This window comes from Ylistrum balloti, unplaced genomic scaffold (assembly GCF_031769215.1).
Source record: "Ylistrum balloti isolate Yb309-2 unplaced genomic scaffold, AGI_CSIRO_Ybal_v1 Utg369812, whole genome shotgun sequence".
NCBI classification, from domain to species: domain Eukaryota; kingdom Metazoa; phylum Mollusca; class Bivalvia; order Pectinida; family Pectinidae; genus Ylistrum; species Ylistrum balloti.
The window spans coordinates 591097-603138 of record NW_026781984.1 but is presented as its reverse complement, the minus strand read 5'-3'; the positions used below and the strand labels follow the sequence as shown (position 1 = coordinate 603138).

General features: G+C 35.3%; 1 protein-coding gene across 1 annotated transcript in view; it reads right to left on the bottom strand.

Moving 5' to 3' along the window:
• LOC132544864 (lipoxygenase homology domain-containing protein 1-like) overlaps positions 1 to 12042 on the bottom strand; it is a 54861-nt gene that overhangs the window by 8464 nt on the left and 34355 nt on the right. Inside the window, exons 20-31 of the mRNA XM_060208516.1 lie at positions 7552 to 7712; positions 7204 to 7290; positions 6618 to 6984; positions 5330 to 5481; positions 4893 to 5026; positions 4607 to 4749; positions 4173 to 4277; positions 3772 to 3880; positions 3353 to 3537; positions 3014 to 3192; positions 2116 to 2232; positions 1508 to 1516 (exon numbers count right to left, since the gene is read on the bottom strand). Of these exons, the coding sequence (XP_060064499.1) occupies positions 1508 to 1516; positions 2116 to 2232; positions 3014 to 3192; positions 3353 to 3537; positions 3772 to 3880; positions 4173 to 4277; positions 4607 to 4749; positions 4893 to 5026; positions 5330 to 5481; positions 6618 to 6984; positions 7204 to 7290; positions 7552 to 7712 (1748 nt within the window). The remainder of the gene's footprint in view (positions 1 to 1507; positions 1517 to 2115; positions 2233 to 3013; positions 3193 to 3352; positions 3538 to 3771; positions 3881 to 4172; positions 4278 to 4606; positions 4750 to 4892; positions 5027 to 5329; positions 5482 to 6617; positions 6985 to 7203; positions 7291 to 7551; positions 7713 to 12042) is intronic.

Genomic DNA, 12042 nt, shown 5'->3' with positions numbered 1-12042 from the left:
TGCCGATGCCATCACTAGGGCTGAAAGGAAGGTGGATATTCACTCTTCACACACTTAATCACTGTTCATTACTATATAGTACTTCGAAACCAAGATAATGAACTGTTTAATATCGTCACTCAGACATCAAATGTTAAAAGAGATCTCCATAAGTTAACCATTGAATTATAAATAATGTTACACTCGGGGACTGCTTTCCTGCTTTTAGCCAAATTTCTAATGACAAAGTTTGCTGTTACAACAGTGACCAATTCCTTTTTTGTCTGTACCTTCATGCTGATATTTGTTTGGTTTTGATTTTATAGATCAATTAAAACAGAATATAAAACAATTAAGTAATTCCCTTCAAGTGAATCACTGCAGACAAAGTACTTTCATTAATTACAAATAAGAATACTATCAGCATGCAAATGATTTGTATTCTGTACTGGTAGTATATGTCTGTAACAGATTAGTTCCTGGTATTATCATATCACCAAGTCATTCTCATCTCCTTTCTATTTCTAGCATGCTCATGCAGGCATAACATAATGTTTTTGATAAAATGGGAAAAAAATAGAAAAAAAAATATGTACCCTCATTCACAATCATCAATTCTAATTCAGAAATATTTTTCTTTAACTCTTTATAAGTGGCCCTAAAATGAACCACTGCCAGGACAATGATTGTAAATCTGTTATCGAGCAGTTAATGATAAAATTGTAAAATCTACTTTTGACAGTCAACAATTACACACATATTCTGTAGCAAGAACGTATTTTACACTTCAGGTAAAAATCTGCACTGCAAATTAAGCGTTATTGTTGTAAATGAAACCATTACTTTAGGTCTAAATCAATATCACTCTCAGAAATACAGTGATATTATGTATAATGTACATGTTAAATTAACTATGTCCAAAGTTGTGCTTATTCCTTAAGCTTAAACTCAAATCAAGCTCTTTGTAAGTATCCTAAACATTAACTGTGAATACACTAGGACACAAAGCTTCAAAAAAAAAGAATCATCTAAAATCATTTTTTAAAAGTTCTTTCTGACAAAAGTGCTGCAAACTGTTTTTAAACATCCAGCAAAGGGAGGTAATTTGAAAATAGAATTAATGTTTTAAAAATGCAAAAATCCTTATTCTTTAATGATCAAATTTTAAGGTAACTTTTAAAAAGTGCAGATCAAATAAAATGTTTTGTTGCTTTATTTTTTGTCACTTATTATAAACCAGCCATTGAATGATTTTTTTTTTGTTATTTATAGTCACAGTAGAAGCTCTTTATGAGCACTGAAGAAAATATATCAAGGTATTACTGTGAATCCTATGCCCCTATAAATGAAAGAAAACTTGACATCTTTGGTAAAATACAACAGTAGGAATTCCTGACTTAGGGATGTTTGGAGACAAATTCAACTTCAGGTTATCAAAGATCAGAACAATAAACAGGATAACACATGCAGGGTTTCTACTCAACACAAACTAGCAAACACCTGGTTACCATGGCAACAAATAACATACCTGTGATCCCTGTTGAAGTAAATATAGAACAGACAGGTTTAATCAATGTTATCTTGACCTTTACAACTCCATATAACAATATTTTTTTTAAATCAAACTCATATAACAGAAATCTTTTTTAATCATCTCTCGTTCTTTATAAAAACAAAAACCATGTTATGTGTCAATATCATTTGCTGATCAACATATCTTCAGTGCAATACTCCAACAATCTCATTACATTCCAGATATCTGTCAGTTATATTAAAACTTATGTTTGTTGTGGCATTCTGTGAAATATTTGCAAAACTTTGTTAATTTGTTAAAAAAAAAAAAAAAAAAAAACTTTTTCTGTTTTCTTGTTGCATGGTATCAAAAATGAAAGTTTCAAAATATTTTCAGATTTAGAAGAAATTTTTTCTGCAAAATAAATTTAGCTTTTTTTTAAAGTTAACTTTCTAGCATAGTCCCAATTATTTTACACTTCATGTGAAATTTTATCCTATGTAACATAGCAGGTTTAATTTTCAATATAAGGAACAGAAGTGTTTATTAAAAAAGTAATTTTTTCTAAACCAAGTAAGGCAGCAAGGATCCCAGGTCAGAGGGGTGTTAATTAAAAGACTTACCCGTCCAGTGTCGTGGAGTTTACGAATCTCAACACGACTGAGATGCCAGCCAGCCGTCAAACCAGAGTTATTGTGGCCGATTCTGATCTTTTCTATCGTTTCGCCAACATCCTCCATCTATTGCCACAAATCAGATGATATTGATCAATAAGTGGACATCAACTTAAGATATATGCTAATTACGACTTTTATCACAACAGGTTAGCTTGTTTCTTTCTCCACAATGAGGGCAAACAAGTACAAAGTATACATATGTATATATACTGACCACCAGCCTACCACAAACAGTAGAATAATCTGTAGGAAAGCCCGAGGTAAAAATAAGTATTTATTAGCAAGAGGAATGGATTTTGTATCACCGGAAAATAATTAATACACAGTTATAAATATTTTGCACTGAAAATGCACAGATTATACAAACAATACATATGTTTATTTTCGTGGTGTTATTGTAAGTTTCTATAATGAAACCCAATTATAACACTTCATATATGTATATTTAAAAATTTGTTTTTTGTGTTTTATCTCTGTCAGATTCTGATAAGGATACTGTGAACATATATACAGTATTTCAGAGATAGTGTTATTGTAGGGTTTATTGCTCTTAAAGTATTACACTAAAATATGTTATTATACTGGTGTGCAAATTCATCATGGTGCTAATTTGACAAAAAGTGACAATGCCCTAAAGGTTGATGGTTCTAAACTGAGTACATTTACAGTATCGTGACTGCTCCCGCATACGAACCTATTTTATTTGATTTCTAACAATACCTCAGTATCATTAACTCATACTTCTGATGTTTGATCTAGTTTACATCTTCTAAAGAGTCAGATAAATTTCAGAATGAATTTACATGTATCCATATCTGAAATATGCTGCAATGTCTAAGCCTACCTCTAGCAGGAATAAATCTGAAGCACCACGCTTGAATTTGTCGCTTCGTTCTCGTTTTGTGGGACACATTTGCTTTTGAGAGGAACACAGCTCCTTGCCGTACAGCTGGATGTAGACATCAGCACTTGTGCCCGCCCCCGACTTGTCTGATGTGAATACTTTAATCTCGTACGGAATACCTGTACAATGATGAAATCCACAACTCAGCAACCAAAATCATATGATATCATTGTGCTATTTTTGCTATAGCAGTTACAGGTATATCGTACTAAAATGTTGACATTTTCAATGGATTTTTTTACCGATTTTATCCTGCTGACATAAACAGTGTATACGTACATGGTGTGTATTCCTGTGTGTTGAGCTCCTGTGGCCAGAGTTCCCTCTCCAGCTGACAGTCCCCATCCTTAGAGCTGAGCCACTTATAACAGGGGAACACCCAACATTTACCTAACGATGGGCTGTCTATTACCACCTCATCTAGGAACCAGGGTGCACCCCCTCCTGCATCATCATGGCCAATTCTAGAAAAAAAAGAGCAATTTAAAAAAAAAAAAAGCACATTTGATCTGTACAAATTTAATAAAAAAAAGCACATTTGATCTGTACAAATTTAATAAAAAAAAAGAAGAAAAAAAAGAAATTCATACAAATTTTCACCTAGATATCGTACCTAAAACTTGACAACATACACTGATTATGATAAATGTTTGATTTAATTTTAATTTTAAAAAATTTAAAACAGTAAAATCTCTTACTTGATCTTCTTGAGTTCGCCGATGTTGACAGCCTCAACCAGGAACTTGTCTGTTTGTCCACTCTCAAACTTGTTCTTGTTTGTCATTGAGGATTTCAGGAATATAGTGTCTGAAAAAGATCAACCCCCATCAGATACCTAGAGAGTTTTTACAAACAAATTTATCGTTTTGCTATTAATTACCAAATTTTTCTTCTGTTCCTATTCTATAAGTATTTTTGTTACTTATTTTTCCTCACTGATAATTTTCTTCATAAACAATTGATTAAGTCTTGTAACAGCTTTGTTGTTTAATGTTATCCAGAACGCAGTCAGATCTAGAAACTGATATTCATGAATCTATGCAAGTAGACAAATCAGAACTCTATTTCATGTTTGAAGGCTTGAGTTATCTCCCTTTACCTGTGTTGTCCTTATCACCGAACAATAAAATGTACACATTGGCATCTGTTCCTGCACCCCATACGGTTCCTGTCTTCACATTCACGTAGTATGTTGTCATGGCAGCTTTTAAAAGAAAATATACATTAAATATTGTTTTGTATATATTTCTGTTTTGATAGTCAGATTGAAACAATACATGGACAGATGCTTCCAAAAAAATGAGGATTTTCTTGTGAAGGATATACTGTAATATCCTATGTTTTTGTGGGGCTTAATTTTCATAATTTTTCACAATAATACTCCTTTGTCCACATTTGATTTCATGGATGAGTATAGCCCTGTAAGTCTCCTTTTACTAATTTTAACAGTTCACAGACACATGAATTTGTGGATTTAGAGTATACCCACAACATCAATAAAAATATGTCAACTACAAAATCTAATGACTTTACCTTTGGTTTCCAAGGCAACCTCAGCCCTCGCGGAATCCTTTCCTGATTTACTAAGCAATGATTTATCAACGGGAACAAGTTCTCTACAGATCTGACCGTCGTCTTCTCCTGTTGCTAACCAACGCTGACACAGGAAGTAGTACCTTCAACACAGAAGAGCTCACACTGACTTTCATTACATTCATTACACATTATCAATCCATTGTACTATTAAAATTAACATTCATGAAATCATTCAATCTGTATAGATCATTTTCTGGTAAAAATAAATCCCGCTAAATCTTACGTGTGCCTTTTCTTCGTATCCACGACTTCCACTCTATCTAGGTACCAAGCAGCACCAATTCCTTTGTTGTCATGGCGAATACGTAATTTCACCAAACGTCCCAATTCCTTGATCTTAAGCTTGAAAATATCTTCCTGTTAGATAAAAAAAAAAGAAGAAAAAACATCAATTTGATATACACTTACTAAAATGACACCATCAACATTGTCTATTTTTTTTTAAATGTAGCAATATATATATATAAATGACAAATTATACAAATTGATTTTAAATACCGGTTATCAAAAATGTAATAAAAGCTGATCAATTAACTCTGAAGTTAATTTATAACCATCTTTTAGAGGAAAGAATATTGATCAAGAGATACATGGCACATTACAGTCTGGTGAATGACAACAGGGCTGAATATCAAATGACACCCAAGGTCTTGAACCTACCTGTCCATTTTCAAACTTGTTAAAGTTGTTTGAATCCTTAAGCTGCCTTTCACCGGAGTCAAAGTTTTCCCCATACAAGTTGACAAAAACGTTGGAGTCTGTGCCTGCACCTCGTACATTTCCAGTAAAAACATGGATTTCATACTCAACATCTGAAACACACAATCACCACCAACTTTTACAGATTGAAATTTCATCACGGGATATTAGTGTTGTACAATGTCTACAACCTTGCTATATTGATTTATTTCCACATGTAATACTAAAAGACATAATCCTATACACTGGTAATAATGACTTTCAAATGATGTTATAATGATTTCACAGTTCAAACTTCTAACATACCTAGCTCCTGTTTACAGAATGTCAGGTTTAAGATGTTAGTTGTATATCAAGGAGACAGATTTATACAAGTTGAAATACTTGTTTCTGAATTCAATTGAAATGTGATTGTTCTTATATAAAAGTGATATGTATGAATGAAATAATGTTTGTATCAAGCAAATACCATAATAAAAATGTTTGTAGATTTAAAGTTCTTATAAACACAACCAGTAGAAGATTTGAGTGTGATGTGGTCACCTTCATCAGTCCGTGCTAATATGCTTCTCGCTGATCATTTGTCTGATGAAGGTGACCATGTAGTCATTGAAACGTCACACTCTAATATTCCACTGGTTGTGTTATAAGATCTTCTATTCTACTCCCATCATTGACACGGAGAAAACATTCTGTAATATAGATATTTAGTTCATGACGTCATTGACTTTTGAAATTTAAATTCATACCATATATAGACTTCTGTGGTGATTTTTGTAACAGAAAAACATTTACTTTAAAATCTATAATATAAAACAGCAGTGCTGACAAATATTTGTATAACAAAGAATGCTGATATTGGAATATTTTTTATAAAACCACAGCATAAAGGTGTCAGTATTTGTGTAATCTTGTGATTAATTCCTATCTTATTGACTGTGACATACCACAAACCAAACTAACGTGTGATGTGACATAGAGATGTACCATGTGATGAAATGTATACAATATCTAAACTTACCATCACATCGTTCTACAAGACCAAACATATCTATAACTTAGAGAGGTTCTTATATTTTAAGTTTTGAAAAATATTTTTTGAAAATATCAAATATATTTTTTTTTTGTAAAAAAATTCCCCTGTTATGTCACATAGCAATTCATTTCAAATATCTGCATTTGACAAGTCTTATTTTTTTAGGATTTGGATCTGGCAATATCTAAAGTCTACCTGTGGACTGAGAATTACCTTGAAGAGCCCCCTTAAGTGGCTTGCCATCCTTGTCGGTAGGAGTAAACTCCCTTTGGATAGCTCCGTCACCTTCACCACGTGCGAACCACTCATTGACAAAGAACCAGTAATCCTCTGTCTCCGTGCCATCATACACATCCTCCTCACTCTCTTCTTCAACTGTTTTTAACTCCGGTTCTTTGTGTTTCTTGAAACTTCTTCGCCTTCGAGGTGTTGGAGATGTTGATGAGTTGCTACCATCGGAATCCTCCTCTCGTTCCTGTAGATCAGATACGAGCGATTTTCGACGCTCATTTGCTGATGGAGTCCGTTTACGTTTCGGAGTCTTTCTTGTTCCTTTCCTCGGATGTCTCTGAATCAGCACCTGAAACATGATGATACACAATATTAACTAGATACACAGTATGTAAAAATAATGATTTAATACCAAGACTCCAATTTTCAGTTGGTGTTTTTTTCATAAACCAATACTTGTGTTTAACATTTCACTTTTTAGCCATTAAAAATCTTTATTTAGGATATAAATATTCCATTAACTGATCCTGAAGAATGGTCACAGGAAGTGGAACAGGAGAGTTCCTACCTTCTCCAGGTGCCATCCAGAAAACATCCCGGTGCTGTCATGACCGATCCTAACTTTCTGAATCCGCCCAACATCTGCTGCTTCAATCTGTGATATCAAAAAACTGTTGTTGAATTATGGGATTCGTGTGGTTTTTTTTTTGTTTTTTTGTTTTTTTTTGACAAAAAAGGTTTTATTATTTCATAGCATCAGACTGAACATAATTCATAATGTGTATCTCCATACTTTATTTTCTTTGAAATAATCATTAAAATTGTTAACATCCAGTTCTTGAATTTAAATTGATAAACTTAGATTAGTTCAAAATTGATAAAGTTAACAATGACAGGACATAAATGATTGTATGACCTTGAACATGTCCTTCTTTCCACGTTCAAAATTGTCCGAGCGATTGTTGAGGATTTCCTTCTCCGTTTTTCCGCTGTCGCCGTACATCTGGATGAAGACACTGGCATCCGTTCCAGCATTGGATTTGTCACTGGTCCAGACTGTCACTTCGTATGGCAGACCTTTGATATACAGAAATACCAGCATAAGCAGTATAACATACTGAACTCTAAACTTTGTTTTATGCAGACAATTAAAGTTTAATTCTATTTTTAATTTCACACTGTTTGCTCATTAACTTCTAAAATCTCAATACCAAGATCTAGATCTTACAGCTTTGTTCCAAAATAATTTTAGTAATGATTCAAGGAAAAAAAAACAACATTCCCATTATTTTCTCATTCTAAGATATATTGAAATCAAACAATATGCAAGAATAATGTAAAAAGTTTTTTTTAATTTCTTCAATCCAAAACAAATTATGTCTTCTGCCTTGTTGTTGGCAGACAATCGAGAGTACGTAAAATACAGTAAAATAAGTAGATATTATCTTCTGTATATATAGAAGGCGGAACACACTGCTTTCTATCTACATATTTAAGAAACACAGAATCACACTTGATCTGTATCCATGCACATATCTGTAATCACCGAACAAACTTATGAAATTAACAATATGTTCCCTCCCCCAATATATTCTATAATTTGTTCCATTTTCAGCACCACTTCTTTATTACATTATTTTCTAACAAAATATGACGGTTTTAAATAAAAACAAAGTGAGCTTTGGTTGGTGTGTTATAAGCAAATTTCCTTCTCAATGACTTCTCTCTCGGTTAATCCTTGTCTCCCTGACAAACTTCAGTATTCTGACAATGTGAAAACTCGGGGTCACATACACAAAGATATACCCAAAATCACAGATCTCTTTACTTCATTGATGATTGCTGACACCTTTGACCCTTTCAATGCTGACCAATGACATCAAAGATATTATATAGTGTATGAGTGTATGTATGATACATACTTTGAGTATGAATGAAATCTGTTCAGAAGTTCCATGATGTACACAAGCTTTGTACAGCAGCCAGACAAACTTCTTACTATGTAGGGGGTGTACAGACATTCTATGAATTTGAAATTTTCTCAATTCAAAAGTTACCCTAAAATCATTAATTTTGGGGGTAGATCTATCTTCATGGATCTCATGGGTCGTCCTTAATCCATGAATCTAAATATCCACAAACTTTTAAAATAAGTATAAGTAGATTTCTTGAATTATGTTTACTCACAAAATCATTGCATGTGTCAATGAAAAAATAATCTTTCGAAAAAACCACAAAGATGAAGCTCATCGAAAATTTATGATTTCACAGTAACTGCTTCATGAAATTTAGTGATTGTTTCTGGTAAATTTGGAGATTACGTCGTCTATAACACGGAAAAGGTTTACTGAAGTTTAATTTACACCACTGCTGTGTATAATGGTAACACCTTTGAAGTACAGGCATAATGTCAGTTTGAAATTCTGATATATTTTATACATTTCTAACAGATATTTCTATAGTGGGAAAATTTTGATAAACTGATATGACCAGGAAAGTTGAAATAATTAAGGTTGATGGCAAGCAGAAGTGAACACTGTAAGGGTGGAATAATGTTCTGACTAGTAAGTGTGAGGGGGGGGGGGGGGGGGTGAGGTGAGAGGTGAGTTTTAGAGATGTAAGAGGGGGTAGTGTGGGGGGGGGGGTGTAGAAATAGAGGGGAAAGAGGAATAGTGGCACTGTTTTATCTAAAATTGTGATAGCACAAAGAGCTGTTGGGAGAGAGCTGGGGTTATCAACTGAAGATGAAATGGGTATGATTGGGACAGTGAAGAGGAGATGTTCTGTCTGTAGGTAGTGTAAGTTATGTACTGGGATGGAGGGGAGGGTGTAGAGGGGATGTTCTGTCTGTAGGTAGTGTAAGTTATGTACTGGGATGGAGGGGAGGGTGTAGAGGGGATGTTCTGTCTGTAGGTAGTGTAAGTTATGTACTGGGATGGAGGGGAGGGTGTAGAGGGGATGTTCTGTCTGTAGGTAGTGTTAGTTATGTACTGGGATGGAGGGGAGGGTGTAGAGGGGATGTTCTGTCTGTAGGTAGTGTAAGTTATGTACTGGGATGGAGGGGAGGGTGTAGAGGGGATGTTCTGTCTGTAGGTAGTGTAAGTTATGTACTGGGATGGAGGGGAGGGTGTAGAGGGGATGTTCTGTCTGTAGGTAGTGTAAGTTATGTACTGGGATGGAGGGGAGGGTGTAGAGGGGATGTTCTGTCTGTAGGTAGTGTTAGTTATGTACTGGGATGGAGGGGAGGGTGTAGAGGGGATGTTCTGTCTGTAGGTAGTGTAAGTTGTGTACTGGGATGGAGGGGAGGGTGTAGAGGGGATGTTCTGTCTGTAGGTGGTGTTAGTTATGTATTGGTGTGGAAGGGAGGGTGTAGAGGGGATGTTCTGTCTGTAGGTAGTGTTAGTTATGTACTGGGATGGAGGGGAGGGTGTAGAGGGGATGTTCTGTCTGTAGGTAGTGTAAGTTATGTACTGGGATGGAGGGGAGGGTGTAGAGGAGATGTTCTGTCTGTAGGTAGTGTAAGCTATGTACTGGGATGGAGGGGAGGGTGTAGAGGAGATGTTCTGTCTGTAGGTAGTGTAAGCTATGTACTGGGATGGAGGGGAGGGTGTAGAGGGGATGTTCTGTCTGTAGGTAATGTAAGCTATGTACTGGGATGGAGGGGAGGGTGTAGAGGGGATGTTCTGTCTGTAGGTAGTGTAAGCTATGTACTGGGATGGAGGGGAGGGTGTAGAGGGGATGTTCTGTCTGTAGGTAGTGTTAGTTATGTATTGGTGTGGAAGGGAGGGTGTAGAGGGGATGTTCTGTCTGTAGGTAGTGTTAGTTATGTACTGGGATGGAGGGGAGGGTGTAGAGGGGATGTTCTGTCTGTAGGTGGTGTTAGTTATGTATTGGTGTGGAAGGGAGGGTGTAGAGGGGATGTTCTGTCTGTAGGTAGTGTTAGTTATGTACTGGGATGGAGGGGAGGGTGTAGAGGGGATGTTCTGTATGTAGGTGGTGTTAGTTATGTACTGGGATGGAGGGGAGGGTGTAGAGGGGATGTTCTGTCTGTAGGTGGTGTTAGTTATGTACTGGGATGGAGGGGAGGGTGTAGAGGGGATGTTCTGTCTGTAGGTAGTGTAAGCTATGTATTGTTGTGGAAGGGAGGGTGTAGAGGGGATGTTCTGTCTGTAGGTAGTGTTAGTTATGTACTGGGATGGAGTGGAGGGTGTAGAGGGGATGTTCTGTCTGTAGGTAGTGTTAGTTATGTACTGGAATGGAGGGGAGGGTGTAGAGGGGATGTTCTGTCTGTAGGTAGTGTTAGTTATGTACTGGGATTGAGGGTACAGTGTTGAGGGGATGTAACACACTTATATGTTAAAAGATATCAGTCCAGACATTATAAATGGATAGTAAGTGAATTTTTTTATTTCATGGAAGTAAGATTTAGTATTGTATTGTTAGCTGTATTCAGCGTAAAATAAAACAATTTCTCACAACACTGATTAACTAGACACTAACAATTTTACAATGGTACTACAGACACAATTGTTATCGTGATTTGCTAAAGGAAACACTTGGTAGCAGATGGTGTGGGGTGTACAATTGTATACAGTAACACAGATTTATCCTCTCTTGTCTTAGTAGCTATAACAGTAATGATTATGCCATCAGAAAAACCAACCAGAGGTTTCGTAAACAAGAATTTATTATTATATAAACAGTCCCTATAATGACACCTAGTCATCAAAACCGACGCATGGTTCTACATGTAATTGTTATTACTAAAGTAACCCCCCAACCTCACCTTAAACACTCCCCGATCCACTATCATCAATTCTTTCCTGTCGGTATAGCTAACACATGCTCTAAATGTCAATTAGGATGAAGAAAAACAGTAAACCATTCAATATCTACAAAAACATAATGAGCTGGGTTTATTCTGAATGTCAAATGTTTGCTGATGTCCAGTTAACATCTACTCAAGACTGGTCGGTACTTCAGGACAATTCAGCAGTTGCAGCAAGCAACCTAACTAGACATGCATATCAACCAACCATAACATCACACAAGTAACCATGCCCTACACACCAGATATAAACTATAGACAGGAATGTTTTATACATAAAATCAACACATTTTTATTGTCAAGGTAAGCAATGTACAACAAACAGGATAAATTCCTCATACCAGACGTTTGTCTAAATATAGGCATGCACAAATGCACAAGCAAATTTCAGCTTCATAACAAGAGAAAGAAAACTTTTCTTAATAAAGACCACAAATTCTGCTTTTTCTTTTTTTTTTACATTAGCAATAAATTTTTCGTTTTTTTATTTCCTTTCTTTTTTCACATTATTAATATATTTTCATTTCAATTTTATTTTCTTATATGGTACTTTCTTGTTTTATGGAGCTCATGCAATAA